This window comes from Doryrhamphus excisus, chromosome 1 (assembly GCF_030265055.1).
Source record: "Doryrhamphus excisus isolate RoL2022-K1 chromosome 1, RoL_Dexc_1.0, whole genome shotgun sequence".
Taxonomy (NCBI): Eukaryota; Metazoa; Chordata; class Actinopteri; order Syngnathiformes; family Syngnathidae; genus Doryrhamphus; species Doryrhamphus excisus.
The window spans coordinates 6,802,246-6,829,324 of NC_080466.1; the positions used below are offsets into that span (position 1 = coordinate 6,802,246).

Below are 27,079 nucleotides of genomic sequence, written 5' to 3' on the forward strand. Positions count from 1 at the left end.
TAAAATTAATGCTTTGGTGGATTTTAATTTGCTTTGTTTTGCCTTGCTCTTTAAAAAATAAGTCTATAAGCGTTCTTTTTTTTAGCAATAGTAACAACGGTATTTATTTGCAGAATTATACAATTTGTGTCGTAGCATTTCAACTCATTTATCACTGAGTCTTTCATTTTTCATGTTTGCAATCTGTTTTGTTCTGTCCGCTTTACTGGTTGTTGATTGTAATTTCCATGCACTATGATTGTATTGTAATTTGAATGCAATATTAAAAAATATATATAATAAAATATTTATTTGATCAAAAATAAATATTTGGTCCATTTCTTTGACCAGCTTCAAATTATGTACGACCATAGTGTGGTGGATGTGTCTTACATTAGACAGCTGTGTTTGTGTGTCCGTGTGTGTGTGTGAGAGAGAGAGAGAGAGATTTACCCACTTCTGTAATCAGCCTATAGCACACAAGTGTTTGTGGAAACGAGCATGTGTTACCCCTCTGCTCACCTGTGACCTATGAACCCCGTGTGTGTGTGTACCAGTGTGAGGGGTGATGCTGTGTGAATGTCAAGCATGTGTCCCCATGTTTGTGTGCTAATCTGCCTAGTGTCTTTCTCGATTATGCTGATTATGCCACTGTCAGGTGTCTGTTTGGGCAACTGTCTGTCTGTTTGTTTGGCATGTTTTCAAAGCAGCCTTAGCCAACCCTCCACTCACCTGGGTGTTTGTATGTGTGTGTGTGTGGCTGTGTGTGTGTGCATGCATATTGGCAGGGATGTCGGTGAGCGCTATCAAGGACGGCTCAGGCATGCTGGTGCGCAGCGTGGCCCCTGGGGGCTCTGTCAGTCAGGATGGCAGACTTGGGGTGGGTGATGCTATCTTGGCAATCAACAATGAGTCTACGTCCAATCTGACCAACACCATGGCCAGGTCAATGCTACGTAGACAGTCTGTCATTGGGCCAGAGGTCAGGTGAGGCGCCAGTCACTGTCTGACATGACATTATATTTCAGTATATTTCAAACAATTTTCCACATTTCCATGAATCAAATGTTTCCAAAAGGTCCAAAATCTTTTTTTGCACCATATTCTGGCACCTTTCTTTTAATGTACCAACCCTAGTGGTACACCCCCATCAGGGTGGAGCAGGACACTGTGAAGTGTGTTGATTGGTTGACTTTACAATCCAATAATATTAAGTACTATACAAGACTTGGCCATCTTATTCAGCTATGGTAGGGTTGATAAACCTATACAGTAGGTATGTTGAATTGCTGCGAAATACAGTATGTTTGGTCACAATAAAATGGCCATATACTGTATATACTGGTCAATTAAGAGTTTGATTACATGGGTTTTAACAAGGTGAAAATAATAAGCTTTATGCTCAGTTCTCACTAACTGTTGTAAAATAGAACTAGTCCATAGCAAAATTAAATGCATATAGAATAAAGCAAAACTCTTCACCCAAATTAAAGTTCCGATTCTATAGTTATTGTCAGAATTTTTGCTCTGTGCCATCACTGGTGTCCTTCTGTAGTGATATCACGAAAAAGTTGCATTAATATTTGAGCTTTTCACTGAGCTGAATTCTCATTGGCATGATAATGGTTTAACAAAACCATTAAACCATTAAAAATCCTACCTGCACCTTTACATTGGTGCAGAACTGCTTCATACTGAAAGTTGATTTAAATATGTTCATAGCTATTATAGTATGCTACTATATGTAGACATTGATATATCGCCCATATAATGTAACTAAAAAAAAGGTCCATGTTACGTATTTCTTTTCAAGCCTGCCACAACAATCAAATTGAGTTTGCTGGACATTTTCAAGAGCACTTACTAATTATTTCTAGCACTGGCAGTTGTCATTATGCTGATTGAAGATGGCCCTCACCTCCGTCACACTGCTGCTCTGCAAAACACCCACTCATTCACTTTTACCTGCTCATACTTGCTTGTACACACACTCACCCATGCACAGCCTTTCAATGGTCTAACCTCCCAAAACACCTTTTTTTCCAGCTATGGGAAATATCTCTGAATAATTCATTCCTCATCTCACCTTGGAAAACTACGCTTCTGACTAAAGGAACGTTTTAAAGAGTTGCCCATAGATGCACGCAAGTTTAACACACATATGCCTGCATACAAATGCTCACACTGCCTCCTGCTGACTGAACTGCAGACAAAAGCATCTCGATAGAAGACAGACTTGAAGAGGTGAGGGCATGTCACTATAAAAAGTGCCTCTGCTGAGACAAGCCAGACGGTCCACATGGCTCAGCCACAACAGTTTAGTAGCCACACATTCAATCTGCTGTCATGAAGTGGAACCGGGAAATTGGCCCGTTCAGCCGATTCAAACAGCATGTCCACTGGCAACAGGAAGGAAAGTGAGAGGGCGTTTTTAATGATGTCCTTCACACTCATGTTAAATGAAAGGACACTTGGATGGCTGCAGGGTTTCAAAATAAGACATGTAAAGCATTTCCTAGTCGTTTTGTGCGTTGCTTTTTGCAATTTAGTGTGTTTGTTGTACATAGTAAGAGGGATGAGATCTCAATGAATGTTTTTTTTTTTTTGTAAAGCCAGACACAAAAGGCTTGAATATCTGCCCTGCTTGGTTTGCAACATAACATTGATTAGTGCAAAAACAAAATAAGTCAACATGAGTCACAATAATAACATGTGGTACACATCGTAAGGTGATTTTTAGAGTTTGATATGGCCTGAAATCGCCAAAAGAGAAAATGAATTTTCAATTAATGATGTGTCACATTTTCGGGAATTGTCTCTACCGCTTGTATTCTGGGATGGGGGAAGCTTCCATTGTAATCAATAGGCAAAATTAATCACCACAATTTAAACACCACAATTTAATAAGTTCTTGCTTAACACATGTTGTCATTAATACATTGCGTCTCTTCAAGCCACACGGACATCTCCATGGTAGGTAGTGCCAATGTTGTTTGATGTATTTGAATTTCCAACTTAAAGTGCTCATACTTAAAATGTCATTTAAAAATAGGTTAAGAACTACTGGTTTATGACTACTCGTATTTTAGTTGGCTGTGTTGACTTATTTATGTCAAATAGTAAATCTATACTGCTATACAAGCTGTGCAGTGACTAATCTAAAGCATATCCAATTTCTATTCCAATGTGAGTAATGCATGTGTTTTTGTGAGTACAATGTTTTCAATGTTTTCATTCCCCCCCCCCCAACCCTTAGTATAACCTATGTACCAGCACATCGTGTGGATGACCATCGTAGCCGCCTGTGTTTGCCCCCGCTGGCCTCCATCCCAGAAGACGAGCCTTCCTCCCCCATCCCGTTTCCTCCATCCCCAGAACCATTGTTGGCCAGATCCCCCAGTCCAGTCAAACCCTCCTCCACTTCAGTCCAGTGCAAAACCGTGGGTTCAGGTCCAGTCCCAGACAAAACCTTCTTAAAAGTCCCATTAGAAGACACAGCCGTAGTCCCTGGAGTGAGCCCCGCAGCTCCAGACTCGAGGTAATGTAAGCTCCCAGACCTCGCAGCCTATTATTCATGGTCACATAATCCCAGCCTAGCGCAAGATAAACCTGTCTCGGCTTTATTACTTTATTGGACTGCAAGGCTGCTGTTGTATCACATATTGATATGTTTGCTGCAGAGAGACTATGAAATGTGCGGCAATACATTACGGCCAATGTAAATTCTTTAATGTGTTCACCTTAGGAATTTATGAGTGTAACACATCTTGGAGCTTCACTTTCACTTGTGCTAATGCTCTGAGTTATTATCTGACACTTTAATTAGCCCTATCCATGAGTATGCTCACTGTGAGTCTCGAGTCCATATTTTCTCCTTTCCATCCTTTGTGCAAAGCATCCTCGCCCTCTCTCTCTCTCTCTCTCTCTCTCTCTCTCTCTCACTCCTGCATGTTGAATCTCTTGAGTTATATTTAGCTGTTCGCTTATGGATCTCATTGCTGACTGTCAGCGAAAATGAATTGTTTCGCTTCTGTCTGTCCCTGCTTTCACTCCGTCTCCCTGCCTCCCGTCCTCTTTCTCTCCATCCAACATCCTCCCCCGCCTAGATCCCATTTTTCTCAGCAGCCTTTTCTTCACTCCTGTCTTTCAATACATTGTCTCTCCCTGTCGTCTCTGCTTCTTGCCTTCTCTGCTCTCTCTCTCTCTCTCTCTCTCTCTTCGAAATGCCTCCCTCCCTTTGGAACTATTTGTTCTTCCTTCATCTGTATACGTTAGCTAGCTATAGGCTCACTATGTGCAGATAGCAACACTATCACTCACCTCCACAGGCTTAATACAGCCCTCCACTGTTAAATATATTCATGAAAAAATACACTTGCTGGCTTATTCTGTCTCACGCACACAAAGAAACTACTCGCAGTGACCTCACTGGTTGAAAATTACATGTTTTTTGGCTGTTTGCAACAGAATGCACAGTATCCTCCAATGCTAGTCTTAGAGGATTGCACAGATTTAGAGCTTCTGTTTTACATTTCTGACAAGGTTCAAAACTAAATTAAATATGTAGATTACCAACTCACAACTGTGCCTATAAGCGTCAATGATTTGTCCATCCATTTTCTATATCGCTTATCCTCACGAGGGTCGTGGGGGTATGCTGGAGCCTATCCCAGCAGACTTTGAGCAAGACTGGTCGCCAGCCAATCGCATAGACAAACCATCATTGACACTCACAGTCGCCAATTAACCTAACATGTTTTTGGAATGTGGGAGGAAACCGGAGTACTCGGAGAAAACACATGCATGCACAGGGAGAACATGCAAACTCCACACAGAGGTGCCCGAGTGGAGACTTGAACCCAGGTCTTTCCATCTCATGATTGTGTGACCAACATGCTAACCACTCATGCACCTTGCAGCCTTCGATTATTTTTCTAAATAGTTTGAAAAATCTCATAATTATGACCAAAACGAGAGTAAATCCACACCAAAGTTTAATGGCTTATATTATACATACATTATAGTAAAGTTACACATTTAAAGTCACCTAGTGACAAGTGTAGAATACTACATATCATTCAGTGTCTTTTAATGCGATTTCAGAATGCCTAATATTTGTATTTTAGTTCATTTAGCCATTTTATGCTTGAAACTGTTTAATTTAAACCCTGATAGACTGAAGCTGTGAAATTTGTACCGCAAAATGGCAAGGAACGACTGTACAGTACATGCCAATCAACAGCCGAGTCAGTGCATTTCTTCCTGTCACTCACACATACAGGTAACCTGTAGAGATGCAGTCATGATAAATAACTGAGGTGCTACTTCTGAGATAATGGTAATCCATGTTGGTGTAAAGCATAGTTTTCCAAAATCAAGGGAGTTGTATTCAGTATTTTACTGGACAGAAAAAAGGACACATTAATTTACCATCAAAAATGTGTCTCATACTATTTTGCTTTGTGTTTGGAATTCCTATTACATCGAAAGTTAAAGTTACAGAATCTCTGACAAAGAAGGGTCAACGTTACGTTTGCCAACATGCATGTTATTGTTTTTTCAACTAATCAAGTATTGTTCTCCTCAGTGGTCGGAATCCAAAATGCTTACCTCACAAGAAGGAGAAAAAGGAAGATGGAAGGATGGTGCAGGAGAAGAAAAAGGAGAACTGTTTGGATGGTAAAGTGGTGAAAAGGGTGGATGGAAATGAAGAGGGAGAAGGAGATCTCCGTCCTCACCCCCCGTTGTCTTGGGATCACCCTAGAAGGTCAGTGAATCTGTGATGCTGCTTAATGTCCTCTTTCATTAATATTTATTCATTTTTCTCCCTTTTTTCTCACATTCCTTTACATTTTCCCATGATGGTGTCGTCTGTATATCCCGCACACTCCCACTGTGTTGAGGTTATATGTTCGCAGCACAGCACAAACTAAACACATTCATAACACCCACACCAAGCTGTTCTTATGGTATTTATGACTGCATCCCACTTGGATAAATCACATAAGCTGCACTGTGTTCAAAGCACTCCTTTTGTGCATCTCTCCTCGGTACGTATGATATGCTATTGTTTTTGACTTAATCTCTCAGACTCCATCCTCAGCCCAAGGCAACGAATTCAAGGGGAGACTGAAAGAAGGGGAAGAAAAAAAATGCTCCTTGCTGTTAAAGTTTCAGGCCTCGTGGGCCTCCATCAGGCAGACAAGAGAAATGCATTCACAATTCTTGAATTATTCAATTTCATTGTTGTCGTTTCAAGGTTTGAAAAGTGCTGACGATGATATGCTAACCATTCATTTCACAGTAATTAGCTGTCTAATGCAATTTTATGCTCTTTTAATGCTCTTTTTAGATTAGGTAATAAAATAGAACATATGGTTATAATATGGCTTCTTTCACATTGGCCTTAAAAGCTGCTTTTCTTTCTGTTTTTTGAAGCGGGCCACTGATGTATAGTGGTATCTCAGGCATAGCCTAGGCGTCTGAAAGCGTATTCACCCGAAATGCCAAGGCCAGAGACTCATTTCTTCCTCCCTGCTGATGTTGAAAGTAATTGTTGCTGTGACTAATGGCAGGAATTGCTTTGTAAAATACCTGCCTGACAGCATGTCAGACAGGCAATTCTTGTGGTCACACTAGACATTGGCATGGGCTTTGCCAATTGCACCAATTTTGCAGTATTTCTGTGTGAAAGAGGGTTTATATGTAAAGATACTAGTAATGCCAGTCGAATCGTGATTTTCATGAATTTTGAAACTATCTTTGCCATAATGTAAATCAGTTGAATATGAATACAAATAAAATGCATATACAAAAACTGTACATTCAAACAAATAAAAAGTCTGTACATGTAATTTACCACAGTTGCACAGTGCAGGAAAAGGTGAAAAAGTGGATTGTGAAGGGTTTAAAGTGCTTGAATTTGACCTCAGAAAAGGTGTATATAATGTAGATCAGGGGTTTCAAACTCAATTTACTTGGGGGCCACTGGAGCTCGGGTGTGGGTGAGACTGGGCCGCATCAGGTTTTCAAAAAAAAAAAAATAATGCATTTATTAAAAACAAAAAAATGTAAAAAAAAACTTCGCTTTGGTTCCAATTTTCTACAATAAAAGCTCTGATGAAACATTCCACTGTTCTCAAATATCTTACTTTTTATTTTTCTACACAAAATAAGATGAAAAATAAATAAACAAATCGAGAATTAAGAAACTCAATCAATCAGTAATAAATAAATAAATATAATAATAATAAAACGGCAAATAATAAAAACTTAAGAAACCACATATAGTTGGTGGGTAGACAAATTATTTTTTTAGATTAAAATGAACAAAGCATTATTAGAGCCCTGTAGACATGACAAAACACGACTATAGTCACATTTATACTCTTTTTATCTACAACATATTGCGCAACTGCAGGGTCTCGAGACACATGCTAACTCGCAAACTCGAGAGCTAGCGACCTAAACGGGAGCCTCCAAGTTATTTCCTTTAAACTTAAAAAGCCAAAAACTTACCACTTCCACACGGATAGGGAGGATAACTATTAACAGTTATTTAACCTTTAACATGAACATTAATCAAACGTAATAATTTTTTCTGGGTACATGATACCATACAGCATCCATATCAAACTTGCGCAGGCCGCACTAACATTAAACTTTCATATCAAGACGGAGGCCTCAAACTAGTGTCCTGCGGGCCACATTTGGCCCGCGGGCCGCGTGTTTGAGACCCCTACTGTAGATGCTGCATTCATCATCTTCATTGCACTACAACTCCTGCTGGATTTGTTATCCACAATGCAATATCTATGTGTTTACTGCTGTGTTGTAGAGTGCGTCTCACTCGAGCTCCAGGCCAGTCTCTTGGTATTAGCATCATGGGAGGCAAAGGCATGGGCCAGAGGCTGAGTGGTGGCGAGATGATGAGGGGCATCTTCATCAAGCACATCAGCTCTGATAGCCCGGGAGCACATAACGACACCCTCCAGGTCGGAGACAGGATACTGGAGGTAGGTGCCTGTGGGTGTGTGTCACAGTGACAGAGAATGAGACACATTCTATAGACAGTATGTGCACATATACTATGTTGACACATATTATTCCTATGGTACTTTTTATGGTTGGTCGTCTTTTTCTTTTATCTTCACAAGGCCACTTTCTTTTACCAGTAAATGGAATTTACCAGGCCATTATGTTGGTTCTTAGGTCATATCTGAACTTTCACAAGGAAATATTACAATGGTAATAATATGATATACCAATAATGAATATGACAAAGGCAGTCTGCAAAGAAAAAGGTATTTTAGTTTGTTCAAAGTACAAGGTTTATTTCCTGTTATTCAACATGACCGAGATAAATCTGCACCAATACTAGTATAAAGTAGCAGAAATAATAAAGAAGGATATGTATGCTGATGTTTTGCTAATTCTTGCTAATTTTTCCAGCCATGGGCTTGTCAGTCCCATGACAGTGTGTACCAAATCTGGTAGAGCTGCATACTAAAAATCAAAGGATGCTGGGGGCCACTTTGATATTTTAATGTATTTTTTTTAAGTTGGTAAATATATATATTTATTATTTAAAGACAAAGTTTAGTTTTATCATTTGTTATTAGTATCAACATTTCATCTTCATCTCTTTACATTTTTCCTTTGCTGTATTTTTTGTTTTGTTTTTTTCTACAATGTGCCAACAAGCTGTGGACCACAAATGGCCAGTGGTCCGCAATTTGTACACCACTGGCCTAAACACTTCAATTTGAGGTTTAATAACAGCGCCACCATGTGGTAAAATAGTCAAAAAAATAACACACACAACGCATCCATCCATCCATCCATTTTCTGGACCGATTATCCTCACGAGGGTTGCGGCCATGCTGGAGCCTATCCTAGATGTCTTTGAGCGAGAGGTTGGGTACATCCTGTACTCGTCACCAGCCAATCAGAGGGCACATATAGACAAACAACCATTCACACTCACATTCATACCTATGGACAATTTGGAGTCGCCAATTAACCTAGCATGTTTTTGGAATGTGGGAGGAAACATGGAAACTCCACACATACATGCCTGGGGGGGAATCGAACATGGGTCCACACACAACACAGTATTTGCTAAATGCTCCTGTATGCAGCAGAGAACAGTTAGCTCACACAAAGGACATATTTAACAAAAACTAATCCATGATTATCCTCCTCAAGATTCTAATCTATTGATTGCATATCATCCTACTAAGGATTGTAGGTAAAACTGATGTCTTTGTAATGTGTCATGGCTCAAAGGTGTGTGGTATGGACCTGAGTGATGCCAGCCACGAGCAGGCGGTGGAGGCCATCCGCAGAGCAGGAGACTCAGTGGACCTGTTGGTTCAGTCCAGACAGCACGGAGCCCAGGTTTGAAAGTGCATTAACATATTTGGCCCATATTCACCCATATTTTGTCATAATTGTATCATAATTCCACTTTTCCCAAAGTCTTTTTTGCTTACTAACCACGAGAGACTTACCCCAACCCCGCAGGCCAACTCAGACATCATCCAGGTAAATACCAGTGCTCTGATATTTTCTTTTATTGTAAAATATTTTTAAATATTTTAAAGTTCATTCCTTTAGAAGACAGGTAGTGATGTAATGTTTCTCCCACCCACGTTTGTGTTGGACTGTGGTGTACCAAAGCACTGCTGTCAATATCGTGATGAGTCATTCACTCCTACATGGTATTCCTGACAAATGAAGATGCTGTGGAGGCTTTTTTTTCCCCGTTGCTGGTGATGATGCATTTTTAGAGGTGGTGTCTATGTGTCTCCCCTTATGGTCCTAGGCGGCACAGCCTCTCAATGGTATCCTCCTTAGTATTTCCCCTACAAACCACTTCATTCCTACTCCTTTTAAGGTTGGTACCTAGTTGTGTTTGTGTGTGTGTGCATCATCATGGATACTAAATAAAAGCAGTCATGCATTAGCATTTGCACCAAGCTAATTCCCCCCAAAATTTAATTCATGCACATATTTGTGGATCGAGCCCTTGCTGTTCAAAGTACCTCATACACCTTGTTTGCTGGAACCTTTTGTTTTTGCTCTTTGATGGAGATGCATAACTCGCTAAAATAAACAGTGCGCTCTTTTGAAGTAAGTTTGCATGCATTTGTAAATGCTGTTCAAAAAGTGATGCATGATTCTGGTCATCTTTCATGTTATTTATAACCCATGTTAAAATAGCATGCATTAATTCATCCTGGGCGTCAGTTTTACTCCCACAAGAAAACTGAACGGGCCTCAGGGGTAGTCCAACTCGAGCCTCAAGGACCCCCTGAGGCTTCTCCAACAGACTGTTCTATAATGCAAAAACATCTCCCAAGGTACCTCAGCAGACTCAACGAAGCCGCGTGACTGTCAAGGCACTAAACTTGGCGGCCATTGATGACGAGAACGACACTGGCAGAAGTAAGCAAGCATTGCTAAAACCATCAACATACACGAGTAGTAAATGCTACTTAGTAAATGCTCCAATTAACACCCGTGTTTGATTAACCACCGAGTTTCTTATAAAATATTGATTGTGTGATTCAGCCATTTTCGGTGGCCGAGTGGTTAGCATGTAGGCCACACAGTCAGGAGATCAGGAAGACCTGGGTTCAAATCTCCGCCTGGGCATCTCTGTATGGAGTTTGCATGTTCTCCCCATGCATACATTGCAAACACATGCTAGGTTAATTGGCGACTCCAAATTGTCCATAGGTATGAATGTGAGTGTGAATGGTTGTTTGTCTATATGTGCCCTGTGATTGGCTGGCGACCAGTCCAGGGTGTACACTGCCCTCTCACCTGAAGACAGCTGGGATAGGCTCCAGCATACCCCATTTTGTAAAACCTATGAATGTGCTGTTTACAATGAACTCATCATAGATATTAATGCCAGTTGAGCCGTTCTGGAGCATAGTCTAGAATAGACTGCTCGTATCGGAGTGCTGATATCGGAGATTTTAGATTACGTCCGATATCTGATATCCAATATCAATATCGGCTCTGGACACCCCTGAATAAATAACAACTAGTTTTTTTGTTTGTTTGTTTACTTTTGTACTTTTGCCTGTTGTTAGGCAATTTACTCCTATACTGTCATTGTTCCATCATAAAAACATATTTAAATATGCCTCATACATTGGTCCAGTAATATATGTAAAAATTGTTGACCAAGTATTGTGACTTTTGTTGTGTGTTTTTAAGCACTATCATGAATTCAAATAGATCTCCTTTTGAATAATTCCAACTTATTTTTCCCAAGCAGCAAATCATGCCATCACTTGCATTATATGTAGCAATGAATTTGTAAATTTTATTCATGAAAACATCGTAGCGCCACAATATATCCACAGATAAATGACTGTACACTCTCACACGGTCCAGTTTGATTACAATGATGAAGTGCATACACGCACCAGGACACGCCGACATTTGTCATCCTTTATATGTGCATTCTGCATCGAACACAGTCATCCTTTAGCATTCCGACAGCTCATCTGACATCATCCCCTCCAGACAAATTGCTGCAACACACACCCACGCAAGTACCTCTGGAGTGCTGCTTGCTTCCTCTCCACATGAAGTGTCACTCATTACCTCCAGCATGCCATGCGTTTTTAAGCTTAACCATCATCTACCCTTTCTCCTAACAATCTCTTTTTTTTGGTAACGCTGTCTCTCCAACCTTTCAGAAAAGATGCTTCAGCGTTATGGCAGCCTGTCAGGGAAGCTTCATATGATTGAGCTGGAGAAGCACCCTGCAGAACATGGTTTGGGGATACGCCTGGCAAGCAATAAGGACGGCTCCAGGGCCCGCATGAGTGTGTACGTGGCAGATGTAGACCCTCAAGGACCTGCTGGTTTAGATGGGAGGATACGAGTGGGGGATGAGCTACTAGAGGTAAGAAGAACAAATAAAAAAGGGGGTAAAATTAAAGTGGGTAGAGAACAAACCGTTGCTATTCACTTAGGAAATAAGGGATATAGAAATAATCCGGTCCGGGGTCAAACTGTCACCATCATAAAACTTTATTAACCTACAGAACAGGCCATTTTAAAGACCACCACTGTTAATATTAAGATGTGAAAGCAATAAAACACTCAGGAATGACTGCGGTGTCAGAAGAGTCGCTTTCCACAGTCAAACGTAAACACAAAAGAGTCCCTGTCAACTGAGTTTGTGCAAAATTTATGCACAATATGCTGACATTTTGAGTTCAAACTCCCATTTATACAAACACACGGCCATTCCACTTTAAAGGTTCACTATACAGCATATAAAAATGTTGAAAACATGGCGGTACTAGTATGGTTGGTACCGGGTGAGCAGTCGAGGAAAATCGATGACAAGGAATTGACAAGAAAACTGGATGACATATCAGACTAGGAGTCAAATAAATGATTGTTTTCATTCATAGATCAACGGTCAGATCTTGTATGGCCGCAGTCATGAGAATGCTTCCACCATCATCGACAACGCTCCGTCCAAAGTCAAGATCATTCTCATCAGGTGACACACCTCCACAGGCATTTTCACAGTCACATATTGATCTTTATGACCAGGTGTGATCATAGATCATTGTTTCCACAGAAATAATGTGGCTCTAGGCGAAACAGAGGTTAATAACACTGTCAGCAGCAAGACAGACTTTGGAGATTGGAGAGAATTCTACAGAGACCAGAATGTCATCTCACTACAGGTATTGCCACATTAGGACTCCATGTTGTTAACAGCCAATTTACTCAACTCACCTAAAATGTTTAAAAAGCCATAAATGGCCATCCTTCAGTGGAGCTGCCTCCCTGTGTACTGGAAACTAATTGATGTGTGTGCTGAAAAAAATAACGGACATGAAAGCAGAAATGAAACAAAAATTACTTGGTTTAGGGTGCATTTATGTACAGTAAGTATTAGCAGCCACTGTCTACTAGAACAACTACACCATTCTTAATAGTATCTGAAATACAAAAATACATGCAACCAACAAAAAAGAATCATTTGGAAATATCCACTGACAGTGACAGTCAAGTCACGTTTATTTATTTAGCCATTAATCACAAAAGAGCCTCAAAGGGCTTAACAACACTCTTAATGCACGTAGTAATCATTCAAAGTTACTTATTTGTTGATATGATGCACGCAGAGTAAGGGACAACTTGCCACCCTGTCTCCTTCCTGCTGTGGTCGCACTGTGAGGCATTCATGTCTACTTGTAATTTTGAGTGTTTGGCGCTAATTGTTTTTCATTTTTATTCTCATACACACTATGGTAATTGATGTACCCCACTTTGGGAACAGTGGTACAGTGATAAGAAATTATTATTTTTTTATAACACTATAAACTATTTACAATTTTCACATTTGAAACTGAACTGTGTGTGTGTGCACGTGTTTCTTTTTGATGCTTTTCACTTCCTGGTTGCTGCAGAGGATTCAATGGGAAAGATGTAGGCCACGGTCTTATAAAATGCTCTTCTGCAACTTTGTTTTTTCATATTAAAACCGCATCAAACGTGCTGTGTTCTATTGTGGAGTTGCATCATTACCTCTATGTGCTTGTCGCATAAAAAAAACATCTTTTTGAGTGACTGGTCAGGTTCAGATTTTCTCCAGGTACTCCGTTTTTGTCCCACATTCTAAAAACATGCTAGGTTAATTGGTGACTCCAAATTGTCCATAGGTATGAATGTGAGTGTGAATGGTTGTTTGTCTATATGTGCCCTGTGATTGGCTGGCGACCAGTCCAGGGTGCACTCCGCCTCTCCTTAATGACCTAATATGGATAAAAGTAATGAGACAAACATATCAATCAATTAAAGGGGACCTATTATGCTCATTGTCGACCCTTTGTGTTGATTTGTGGACTCCCAGTCTTCTAGAGCTTCCAGATTCTGCATCTCTTTCAGTGTCATTTCTATGTATTTCCTACTTCCCACCCAAACAGTGCCTTAGTGCCACCGTGATTGGTCACACTCCCAAGTGCTCCAGAGGACTTACGGATACGTCCATCTGTGTTTACTGAGTGCAGGCAATCTGCATCCCATATAAGGAAGATTGTTTTCAGATCTTCAGAACTGTAGAGTGTGGAGAACCATCTAAAACCTTCAGGGCTCACTTCCAAATGTGCAAAAGTCATTATCTGATGCTTTGGCATAGTTTAACAAGAGAATGCAACATTTGAAATACATTTACAAGTCAGAAAAGTGGAAAAGCATAATTGCACATTGGGATTGATAGAACCCTTCGTTGCACCTGAATCTCCCATCTATGCATCAGTTTTCTATGCCGCTTATCCACCCACCTGAATCATAATAGTTCTTAACAAAAATCTGTTGTGGAAAATGTATGTGGGGTCTAAGTACTTTTGTTTATAGTGCAAATGAAGGCCATGTTACAGTATAATGCATGCAGCTGTAAAGGTTGAAATGATGAGCCCACTCCCTTGTTATTTCCTGCAGTAATTCCACCAGATTGACCTTGAAGTTGCGGTTGCCTTGCACTACTCATGATGTCATCATGCACTAATAAGCTTTCATATTGAGCCCCAGGCGACTGTTTTTAACCAGAGGGTGTTTGAATTTTAATCTCAGTCTAGTGCAGTGGTCCTCAACCGGCAGCATGCGGACCACATTCAGCCCACCAAAGACTTTCATTTGCCCCTCCAAACAACAACCAAATAATGAAACCATTCATTGGATACCATCTGGCCCTCACAGTGTTTGCCAGGGCAAATTCCGGCCCTTTGTCAAATGCTGTAGTGTGTCACATGTTCATTCATATTGTGTCTTTAATTGCTTATTCTGTTGCAGGATGACAGAATGAAGGTTGGAGAAAGATTAAAAGCAGTTCTTGACGAGCCTGTGACCCGACTGTCTGCGGAGAAGGTGCAAAGACTCTTGCCACTGGAGAATTTCATCAAGTTTATTTGATTATTGACAGCTCACTCTTTCTCTCAAACACCAGATCTCTGTCAAGCTGTCTATCATCCACCCCGAGGCTGCCTCCTCATCCTTCACATCAAAGCCTCACAACACAACTTTACCCTGCCCTGACTCTTGCTGCTCCTCTGACTCACCCCTCAGTGCGAAGCAGGCGTCTGCCAAGGAGTGTTCTGATTGGCTGGCATCCACTTCAGCATCTGACCCTCTCAACTGCCCTGTTGTACCCGGCAGGGAAACCACCATCGAGATTTGTAAAGGAAATGTGGGACTCGGTCTCAGCATTGTTGGAGGATGTGACACTCTGTTGGTGAGAGCGATAAGAGACATTTTAGCCATGATTTGTCACATTTTAAAATTATTTGTTGGATTTTTCCTCAGAAAGTGTTGAAATGTTGTTAGCTGTTCAGGCATTCCCTTCCCTTGCCCTTCTCCCCTTTAAAACTGCCATTTAAATAACGTCATCAGGACACAAAGAATTGCACTACAGGCTTAAATGTATTCCTAATATTTTCCACTAGGGGGCAATAATTATCCACGAGGTGAATGATGGAGGAGCAGCACAGAGAGATGGCAGGCTGCAGGCTGGAGACCAGATATTACAGGTACAAAATATATTAAAAACAATAGTAAATAAACTAAAGTTAAACTAATTTGTGATGATCCTTATTGTATGTTTTTTAATAGTGATATTTAGTTTGCTTTGACATTTTATCATAATCATAGCATAATCCATGTAGATAATGTGTCTATATCTAAACCACTATGCCACAACATAGACAACATAATAAATTTGGGATTGGGCATTCGGATTGAAAAAAAAATGCATAAATATATCTTTGGTAGTGAAAGAATTGAGTGGAAAAACTCTTTTAGCTGAAAAGTGCAGACCTTCTCAATATTAAATTTAATTTACACATCCTATAGAAGTACAGTATATGTATACCGCTAAGGGGCTGAAATAAGGATAACATAACTCCAAAACAGACCCCTTTCTTTAACGAAATATCATAATTTTCATTTTTTGTGGGGGCATGGCTCAAGGAAATATGTCTCTTTGGTCTAGGTCAACGGTATCGACCTGAGACAGGCCACTCACGATGAGGCGATTGCAGTACTGCGACTGACCACCCAATGCGTTGACCTGCGTGTATTCAGGCACCAGGAGGCCTACAGGGAGGAAGATCTGTGGGACGTCTTCAGTCTGGTGCTGAGACCTCATCCCGTCAAGGGCCTTGGCTTCACCACTGTGGGGAAAAGGTATGGATATCAGTAATATGCTCCCTCAGTAAATAGAGACCTATTCTAGAAACTACCATAAATGCTGTAATTATAGCTGGGACGTTTATTTACCTAAACTGCAAAGTGGATGGGTCGTCCATAGTATATAAAGCAACTTTTTTATTCTTTACCTATTAATAATGCAAAACGTGAAAAGGAAAATGTACTTGTGACCACATGGCCATTTATTAACAAGTATATTGCACAACACAGCAGCAACAGAACCAATGTTGTCATTGGAAACTACAATAATACAACAACAGCTGAGTTAGCATTGTTTTTAATTATATTTCTGATACTAAATTTTATGTCAGTAGACATACATGAATAAAATTTCCAAGGGCAACCAACATTTTAAAGTGCACGCAGAGCTAGATAAAGCAGCTTGATGCTGCCCACTCATGATGCTTCACACTACTGCCATCTTGTGGATTTAATAACAACTACATAAGAAGGTTGCTTACAATCTGGAGATTTTGGTTTGTTTGTTTTTGTAGCCCATGCACCCAGCAATCATAGGAGGCGGCGGCCAATTGGAGCATTTATGGTTCCTCATAACCTGATTTTTTGTTGATGAAATTATATTACTCTTATACAATAGAATATTTGTCTTATCTTGTGTCTTCGCATTTGACAGTGAATTTATGGATCCACGCAGACAGGTGGTAGGATGTCCTCATGTGGCTGGGTGATGGATTGTTTTTCTTGTATTTATGGGTTTCCCAGCTGTGTCATCTGTGATCTGATGAATAATGGCTCTGACCCAAAAACTCAATAGAACATTATTAATGAAGGTGTCTTCATAAGGAACAGATTCAGGTTTCAGATTCATTCAACATGGAGCCAACACCTTCCTTTACCCTTCTTTCTAACAGCAGGCTTCAATACTTCTATTTCTAATCATTTTATTTAGTTGGGCTATGGCCCAATATATTTGAGATCTGCCTTTTGATTGAAATGTCTTGCCCAAAGTTAGCAGGGAGTAGCTTGTACATGACCCTGAGCAGTGAATGAACATGATAATTTTTTTTTTACTAAAGTAAATTCTGAAAAGGATTAATTGTCTTATAGTTGTCTCGAAATTAGTACATATAAACAAATAGGTAGCACCCAACCACAACCGTACTCCTAAAGTGATTCAGAGTTTTTCTTCCTTTCACTCACACACATCAATGACTTGGAAATTCCTTGTGCTGAACACACTGAAAACTATGACGACAAGTATAACTATTATTACAATAATTACAACATTTTTTTAAATTATTGTTACACTAATACTTCTTTGATAGTATCAGTCAAACCTGAATTTTTATCTGTATCTTGAATTGGATCTGGAGACTGCAATTCACCGTAATGTTACAACTGGTAAATGTATTACTAGGTTATGTACATAATATATGCACAAAGATATAATTTAATCACATACAGTTTCAGCGTCCTGTAATAACCGTAACACTAAAGGAGGCAATACATGACACACTGCCGCGGTGGCATGGGGCAAATTGTTTTAGTGCAGATTTTCTACAGTGTTTCACATATTTGCACGTTATGCAAAACAGCCCATGATTTATTATCTGTGCGTGGAACTGACACAGCTTTGACCTCTGTTTTCCTCCAACAGTAATGACACCGGCATCTTTGTGTCAGATATCATCAAAGGAGGCGTAGCGGATTCGGATGGCAGGTTGTTGCTGGGTGACCAGATTCTGTCCATCAACGGGGAGGACGTCCGTGGAGAATCACAAGAACATGCAGAGCGGCTTCTGCAGGTCTTTTAACTTGCACACATGTTGTATTCTGTGCACCGTCAGTAAACCTACTTTTAGTGGAAATAACCAATTGTCATTTACTGTACTGTATATGACAGAATTGCAGTGGAGTTTTCCACCTGGAAATGGCTCGTTTTAAAGCTGGACTGCAGTACCCAGACCGGAATCAGGTAAACTGTTTGCCTTGCCAACTTGCCTCTTTTAAAAGACAAACTTCTAAAATAATAGGATAATTTACGAATAACAATATGTCTATTGTTGAACTATTACCATCATGTACTCTTTTAACAATGGTACTTTGTGAATGTAGGAGTACTTTAAGTTGTGTTTTATTCAGAGCGAAGACTCTGACTCCTCCACACTGACACCTTCAAGTGGATGCAATACTTCTGTCAACCAGCAGAGGAAGACAGAGAACAAAAAAGGCGGTCACAGTGAGTTTTACTTGTGTTTAGATTTGCTGTGCATCATAAAAATTACATAATTTACATACCTGGGGGGGTCGTGAGAGGCATGGAGTACTTTCTGTGTTTCAGTGTTTCATCTCTCCATTTTGTGACATTTTTCTTGTTTCATTTTCAAGCTCAGTCTGTATAGTTCAGATGAATAAATGAAACAAATAGATACATTTCTACTACATTTCTAATACATTTCTGTCCCCTGGTGGGGGCATGACAGAAATAATTGAGAACCACTGGGTTAGGTTAACTTAGCTCTGTGTGTTCCCACAGCTTACGAAGACTACCCTGACTACAGAAAAGTAGTCATAAAAAAGGTGAGCGACATAACTAATTAATTCATATTTTTAAGGTGCTGCATTTATGCTTAATTCTTATATCATATTTTGGATTTTCTGACTTTAGTGGGAGGATAATGTGTTGAAACATTCAGCATAATGACCATATTCTTTGTGTGGCATCATCACAGGGTCCACATGACTCCCTCGGCATCAGTTTAGCAGGAGGAGTGGGCAGTCCCCATGGCAACGTACCTCTTTTTATTGCTACCATGGATACCAGTGGATCAGCTGCCAAAACACAGCAATTAAAGGTGTGTGTGTGTGTGTGTGCGTCGGTGTGTAAATGATCTAGTAGGGACAGACATCTGTTTATTGATGTCAAATTGTAGTGACTCACACTTTTGATTTCACACAAGGAGGTGCCGCACATGCATATTTATTATATTCATGACAGAGTTTGGAGATGAAAACTATTTCTACGCCATTGTTGTAATTCAATACATTACATGTTTGTATGCTGTTTTCCCATCAGCCAGGAGACCGGATCCTGAGTATAAACGACGTATCCATGGAGGGAATGTCTCACATCCAGGCCACGGCCTTGCTCAAGAACGCCATCGGTTCTGTCACCTTGCAGGTACACGCTGTTAGTGTACACACATAACGTCTTAACGTAGCCTACAGAAGCTATAATTCAGAACAAGCTAAGAGGTTTTTTTACATTTTTTAGACAACTCATGAACCGAGTGTTCAATTCCACCCTCGGCCATCTCTGTGTGGAGTTTGCATGTTCTCCCCGTGCATGCGTGGGTTTTCTCTGGGTACTCCGATTAACTCCCTCATTCCAAAAACATGCTAGGTTAATTGGCGACTCCAAATTGTCCATAGGTATGAATGTGAGTGTGAATGGTTGTTTGTCTATATGTGCCCTGTGATTGGCTGGCGACCAGTCCAGGGTGTACCCCGCCTCTCGCCCCAAGACAGCTGGGATAGGCTCCAGCACCCCCGCGACCCTCGTGAGGAAAAGCGGTCCAAAATGAATAAATGAATGAATGAAACAACTCATAAACTGAGTGGTTAGCGCACAGGCCACACAGCTAGGAGACCTGGGTTTGATTCCCACCTCAGGCATCTCTGTGTGGAGTTTGCATGTTCTCCCTGTGCATGCGTGGGTTTTCTCCAGGTACTCCGATTAACTCCCTCACTCCAAAAACACATGCATGCTAGGTTAATTTGGCGACTCCAAATTGTCCATCTAAATAATTACCTCAGTCGCCTGCTATATGAAAATAGCGTCTTATGTCCCTACTGTTACCCCGTAGCCTGTGTATTAGTGCAATGTGGTGTAAACAAAGAACAATAGAAGCCTAAAGATGAATATGGGGTGTTTTTTTCATGTCTACAAGGCTCTAATAATGTTAAAAACTCTATTTATATTTTCTATTTATTTTATGTGTGCATAGGTGTCATCAGGACGCAGCCCTCATGATCCCAGAGGTGTACATGAGCGATCATCAGGCCAGCCCAGCAGTCTGCCATGCTTTCACAATAACCTCTGGTAGGAGTCATTTAGCCTTGTGGTGGCCTCACGTTTTTGTTCCTTGAGTTCGTGTGCGGAGATTGGGTACACCTACAGAATATGAAGTGACATTGTATGCCGACAGCGCTCGAATGTACAAGACAGTGAGTCTAGAGAGAAGCTCCTCAGGCCTGGGCTTCAGCATCGTGGGAGGTTACGGGAGCCCTCATGGAGACCTGCCCATCTATATCAAAACTATTTTCGACAAGGTCAGAAATAATGCTTGTGGGAATTAGTTATTAGTTTTCATTATTTTCTTTTTAGATTGTTTTGCACTTTAAAGAAGGTCCAGACTTTGGACATTTTTCAAATGCAATATGCACCGATTTTAAGATTAGCACTAATACAACATGAAAGGGGCGGCATGGTGGTCTAGTGGTTAGCACGCAGACCTCACAGCTAGGAGACCAGGGTTCAATTCCACCCTCGGCCATCTCTGTGTTGAGTTTGCATGTTCTCCCCGTGCATGCATGGTTTTTCTCCGGGTTTCCTCCCACATTCCAAAAACATGCTAGGTTAATTGGTGACTCCAAATTGTCCATAGGTATGAATGTGAGTGTGAATGGTTGTTTGTCTATATGTGCCCTGTGATTGGCTGGTACCCCGCCTCTCGCCCAATGACAGCTGGGATAGGCTCCAGCACCCCCCGTGACCCTCGTGAGGAAAAAGCGGTAAAAAATGAATGAATGAATGAACAACATGAAAGCTGTCCTGGCTGGTCCAATGTCTTTAGTGTCAGTGCCTCACCTGTCATGGCACAGTGTCAGCATTCTCCTTTTCAGTGCAGAACATTTAAATTGACCAATTTTGCCTTTCACTTAACATATGTTAACTTAGCAGTTTCAGAAATGTTTGAAGCTGCTGTTGCTCCTTTTTAAGCCATCTGGTGTGTGTGTGTGTGTTTGGGATGGGGGTGGCGGGTGAGTGGATTGTTTTGTGCATTATGCCTATAAAACCACCTAAAGTCCATCCATCCATTTTTTTATGTGACTTGTCCTCACCAGGGTGGCTGGGCTCAATGTTAAAGTTAGATATCTAAAAGGATTATTTCTTATCTACAGATATACACCTCACAAAGTATGATGGTTGAGATATGGGGGTAAGGTGTGGTGGACCCCAAGTGTAATTCAGCCGGGACGTCCGAAACAGAAAATAGGAACTATCCTGGAGCAGACAAGGCCACATTGAACACAGATAGCAAAAACTAGAACATAAACAACAACATAACACAAGGAACCATAGTCCACTGCGCCATCATAGTCATGGACACAGTTTATAATGTATGACCTGAATGTAACTTTACGTTATCATATGCAGGGGGCAGCCATTGAGGATGGTCGACTGAAACGAGGCGATCAGATCATTGCTGTGAACGGCCATTGTCTGGAGGGGGTTACACACGCTGAAGCTGTGGACATCCTTAAGAAGACCAAAGGGACTGTGGTCCTTACTGTTCTCTCATGAGATTTTCTACCATTTTAGCACAAAATTCATAGCAGAACTGCCTCACACGGACCAAAATACTTTGGAATACAATCTTGTAGAGAGAACTTTTGTACTGTTTTAATTTAATGTGTCAGCTACCTCTAACTGCTAATATAGCATGGATACATATCCAGTACATGTTCTCCAAATTATCACTGTTACATCGAGTAGCACTCCGTAACGACAATGCTTAAATGGCTAAGAACAAATCTTTCTGGTTTTGAATGATATCCAACACAAGATGGCCTACCTATGGTATGTATGGTACATATTTCTTGTTTGTACTCAAACTATCTTCTTGAAATTTCTAGGAGTTACTGTTCAAGGCAGATGATGATGTCTGATGCCAATGTGGCTGAAGGAGCAAAGGTCAAAGTTCGGGTGGGTTGGTGCATGTTTTTTTTTTTGCATAATTCCAGGATTTGATTCTACAGATCTAGTACCTTTTATAGGTTTTTACATGTACACTCATCCACACTTACATCATGGTTTTTCAAGAATATATTCATAAGTCATGCTCTTTCATGGTTAAATAGGGTCTAGAACAGGGGTCGCAAACTCAATGTACTTAGGGGCCACTGGAGCTAGGGTCTGGGTGAGACTGGGCCGCATCAGGTTTTCCAAAAAACAAAAAACGCATTTATTAAAAACAGAAAAATTAATGAACTTTGCTTTGGTTTCGATTTTCTACAAGAAAAGCTCTGATAAAACATTCCACTGTTGTCAAATATCTTACTTTTTATTTTTTTACACAAAATAAGATGAAAAATAAATAAACAAATCAAGAATAAAGAAAACCAATCAATCAGTAATAAATACATAAATATTATAATAATAATAAAATGGCAAATAATAAAAACTTAAGAAACCACATATAGTTGGTGGTTAGACAAATTATTTTTTCAGATTAAAATTAACAAAGCATTATTAGAGCCCTGTAGACATGACAAAACACGACTATAGTCACATTTATACTCTTTTTTATTTACAACATATTGCGCAACTGCAGGGTCTTGAGACACATGCTAACTCGCAAACTAGAGAGCTAGCGACCTAAACGGTAGCCTTCAAGTTATTTCCTTTAAACTTAAATAGCCAAAAACTTACCACTTCCACACGGATAGGGAGGATAACTATTAACAGTTATTTAACCTTTAATATGAACATTAATCAAACGTAATAATTTTTTCTGGGTACATGATACCATACAGCATCCATATCAAACTTGCGCGGGACGCACTAACATTAAACTTTCATATCAAGGCGGGGGCCTCAAACTAGTGTCCTGCGGGCCACATTTGGCCCACAGGCTGCGTGTTTGAGACAGCTGGTCTAGAACATTTCATATTATATATTATTATATATATATACATTCATATATTTTTTTGCCTAAATTAAGCATTTTCAAACATGAAAATGGCTAAATTACCTAAAATAATATAAGGCATTCAGAAGACTTTTGCGGCCGTAGCCCACACCAAGCTAAAACTCAACTCTGAACCCTGATGTCACTTCCTGTCTGACGAGCACTCTGCTCTCCTGGCACCGGAACACATTTAAAGCAACAAACACCATCACTAGTGTTATTTATGCCTTAAATGGCTTATTTTGGCTTATTATGTTTGGTAACTGAGTGTAGAGGCGGATATAAGGGTGTTGTTTCATGTCTAGAGGGTAGTAATGTTAAAACCACATTTAGAAGGTCGTAAACAAGTTTTCATTGCTCTAACTACAAAAATATGACATTTATAGACAAGGAATCCTGCTTGACGGTCAAGTCTAGAATGAATTAACTGTAATAAATGCAGGATTACTCCAGTTGAAGATGTCTGTGGTAGCTGTGCTCATTGCTTTTTTCTCAGTGTTGCATATGTTGCAACACTAGATGATTGCTGTCATTTTTTCCAAATCAATGTGTGATATGGAAAACCGCTTGGCTTTAAGTTGCCACTGATGCCATGTTAATGAAAAGGTGTGTGTTCCTTAAAGCTGCAACATGCCAAGTGTTACTGCCAATCTTTTATATGGCATTAAGGTGGAAGGACAGGAAGTGTGTTGTTGTGTCGTGTTTGATGACAACTCCAACGTTGTGCAGCTACAGTGTGTGGATAGTATTGTGTTGCTAGTGTTGATCCATGCGGTTATTGTGTCATGTGCAGGCATTGCTTAGGAAGTATACTATTGGGAGCGTGTTTTCTAATTATTTATATATTCTTTTCTGTATTGTATTGCATTTAATGTATGTCATACACACAGGTTGGATTCATGTTACAACAAAAGTTTCTGTAAGTGTTCTTATTAAAATGAACATTTGTTTGTAAATGGTATTCATTTGCACAATTTTTGCGTGTAAAAATGTGGATGAAATTGTTGTGGTGACAATTGGATTATATCACTGGATGAATTTCGCTTCTTTTTTTTCTTTGACTGACACAATAATATCTGATAATTTACTGAAGCTGAAGTTCGCCTCAAGTTTAAATTTCACAACAATATGTTAGAGAAAGGGCTGCATGGCGGTCGAGTGGTTAGCGCGCAGACCTCACAGTTAGGAGACCCGGGTTCAATTCCACCCTCGGCCATCTGTGTGGAGAGTCAAGTGAGGATAAGTGGTAGAAAATGAATGAATGTTAGAGAAAGGGGCCGCATGGGAGGTGAGTGGTTAGAGCACAGGAGACCAAGGTTCGATTCCCTGCTCGGGCATCTCTGTGTAGAGTTTGCATGTTCTCCCCCGGTTTCCTCCCACATTCCAAAAACATGCTAGGTTAATTGGTGACTCCAAATTGTCCATAGGTATGAATGTGAGTGTGAATGGTTGTTTGTCTATATGTGCCCTGTGATTGGCTGGCGACCAGTCCAGGGTGTACCCTGCCTCTCGCCAAAGAAAGCTGGGATAGGCTCCAGCACCCCCGCGACCCTCGTGAGGAAAAAGCGGTAGAAAATGAATGAATGTTAGAGAAAGGGCTGCCTGGCAGTCGAGTGGTTAGCGCACAGACCTCACAGCTAGGAGACCCGGGTTCAATTCCACCCTTGGCCTTCTCTGTGGAGAGTCAACCCTGTGACCCTTGTGAGGATAAGTGGTAGAAAATGAATGAAAGGGGCTGCATGGGAGGTGAGTGGTGAGAGCACAGGAGACCAAGGTTCGATTCCCTGCTCGGGCATCTCTGTGTGGAGTTTGCATGTTCTCCCCGTGCGTGTGTGGGTTTTCTCCGGGTACTCCGGTTTCCTCCCACATTCCAAAAACATGCTAGGTTAATTGAATTAATTAGTTAATTAAAATGACTCCAAATTGTCCATAGGTATGAATGTGAGTGTGAATGGTTGTTTGTCTATATGTGCCCTGTGATTGGCTGGCACCTGTACAGCGCCCAAGGATAAGGGGTGTAGAAAATGAATGAATGACTGAATGTCAGAGAAAGGCACAGATAAACAGTGAACTTTGTGTGTGTGATTAATTAGTAGAGTTTCTGGTGACAAGATGACGCGGTGCAATACAGTACATTTGCACACAAATGGTCTCCTTTAAGAGCTCCCTGCATTTAATCAATGCCATCTGTTCGCATGGCAAGCTTTATTGAGAGGCAGCCATGACAGTCTGCTTCATCCCTCTCCAGATGAACAATCAACTGTGGAGAGCCTTTTAACATGGATAAATGCCAACATGCTTTATGCATTTAAATGTGGTGTTTTCTGCATTTGAATCACTTTTCTGAAGTCAAAATTGGAAAAGAATGCCGTGTGTGTGTGTGTGTTGGAAGCAATGCGTGCACTTTTGATTTAGTGCTATCACGTCCATCCAACTCTAGAAGTCTTTCTACTCAATCATTAGGCAACAAATTTAGGGGGGGAAAAAATTGAGGCGGGACACTCACTTATCACACAATCCCTTATGATTCAACGCCTCTTCTTTTGTCTTGAAAAAAATGTCTGCCATCCTGCTGTCACAGCTGCAGCTATTTTTCTTCCCATCATAAGAACTCATTTGACATAGAAGGCAGTAATGATCCTCGCTCAGGAGGGTGCCAGGCGTCGGACGATTGACTGTCACCGGATGCGACTGTCACATCTGTCACATCCCGGGATGTAAATAATAAAATAAAACATCAGAAGTGTTTGTAGCTGCGTGTGCAAAATATGCTCGTGCACAAACTGCAGCCACCATCTGATCAAAAGAGAAAATAGCTTCACGTCCAGCTATTGACACGAATTGTGCATCATGCGTCAGAAGTGCAAACTACAATCACTATAATAATACGTATATTATATATAATATAGTGTTACACACTTAAAGTTATGACTTCTGGATGCTCATTTTAAGGTTCTGTTGGGTGTGTTGTGGGAAAATGGATCCTCAGAGAAGCATGCTTGTCATGTGCCATGAAAAATTGTTGGAGTAATAACCTGAAGCCAGTGACATTTAGACAAAGTCATGTGGTTACAGCAATACAATCTACACATGATGCCATTCAAAATAGAATCTGGTGGGATTATTCCTTTATTCCCCAGTGCTGATAGCAATGAGTTGTGTCAATTCATTCAGTATATAAAGTACATTCTTCCCCAATGTGTGTATGTATCGTCTTTATTAAAGGGCACTATAATGCCAGATTTATAGTATTATTATTATTAAGCATCCTAATAAAATAGTTCCTTAAGAAGAGAAAAGTAAACAGGGCCTATTACAGGAGTCAATAGAGAGCTGATTTTGACTAGATCACCAAAGTGTGATAGGATATGTGCACAAACTGTGTTTTTAGAGGTGTTGAATAAATACAAGATGCCTCTTTTTTCATGACAAATTACCACAAAATAGTACAAAATCAGAATGGTCGTACTATTTTAGCAGGGATCTACTTTTCAAATACAATGAAATGTTGTTATATAGTTGTATAAATAAAACTGATATGTTTCATCTCTGGGCTGCACAGTGGTCGAGTGGTTAGCAGACCCAAGTTCGATTCCACCCCCGGACATCTCTGTGTGGAGTTTGCATGTTCTCCCCGTGCATGTGTGGGTTTCCTCCCACATTCCAATATGAATGTATGAATGTGAGTGTGAATGGTTGTTTGTCTATATGTGCCCTGTGATTGGCTGGCGACCAGTCCAAGGTGTACTCTAGCCCGAAGACAGCTGGGATAGGCTTCAGCACCCCCACGACCCTCGTGAGGAAAAAGCGATAGAAAATGAATGAATGAATGAATGAATGCTTCATCTCTGGGCTGCACAGTGGTCAAGTGGTTAGCGTGAGGAGGAGACCCGAGTTCGATTCCACCCCCGGGT

General features: G+C 40.5%; 1 protein-coding gene across 6 annotated transcripts in view; it reads left to right on the forward strand.

The window, feature by feature from the left end:
- The window catches only part of si:dkey-92j12.5 (multiple PDZ domain protein), a 43,563-nt gene extending 16,831 nt beyond the window's left edge, over positions 1-26,732 (forward strand). Inside the window, exons 20-42 of one of the 6 annotated variants that reach the window (XM_058085563.1) lie at positions 768-966; positions 3,236-3,517; positions 5,567-5,746; positions 7,817-7,994; positions 9,268-9,378; positions 9,460-9,525; positions 10,344-10,428; positions 11,700-11,908; positions 12,426-12,517; positions 12,599-12,707; positions 14,818-14,892; positions 14,972-15,256; positions 15,468-15,551; positions 16,013-16,206; positions 17,849-17,996; positions 18,095-18,166; positions 18,307-18,430; positions 18,728-18,771; positions 18,924-19,046; positions 19,268-19,372; positions 20,199-20,293; positions 20,400-20,523; positions 21,632-26,731. In XM_058085563.1, coding sequence (XP_057941546.1) covers positions 768-966; positions 3,236-3,517; positions 5,567-5,746; positions 7,817-7,994; positions 9,268-9,378; positions 9,460-9,525; positions 10,344-10,428; positions 11,700-11,908; positions 12,426-12,517; positions 12,599-12,707; positions 14,818-14,892; positions 14,972-15,256; positions 15,468-15,551; positions 16,013-16,206; positions 17,849-17,996; positions 18,095-18,166; positions 18,307-18,430; positions 18,728-18,771; positions 18,924-19,046; positions 19,268-19,372; positions 20,199-20,293; positions 20,400-20,523; positions 21,632-21,778 — 3,131 coding nt within the window. In that variant the 3' untranslated portion in view covers positions 21,779-26,731. Of the gene's footprint in view, positions 1-767; positions 967-3,235; positions 3,518-5,566; positions 5,747-7,816; positions 7,995-9,267; positions 9,379-9,459; positions 9,526-10,343; positions 10,429-11,699; positions 11,909-12,425; positions 12,518-12,598; positions 12,708-14,817; positions 14,893-14,971; positions 15,257-15,467; positions 15,552-16,012; positions 16,207-17,848; positions 17,997-18,094; positions 18,167-18,306; positions 18,431-18,727; positions 18,772-18,923; positions 19,047-19,267; positions 19,373-20,198; positions 20,294-20,399; positions 20,524-21,631 lie in introns of those variants that run through there. The other 5 variants (XM_058085573.1, XM_058085583.1, XM_058085601.1 and 2 more) reach the window with 5 other exon arrangements.
- The last annotated feature ends 347 nt before the right edge of the window (positions 26,733-27,079 follow it).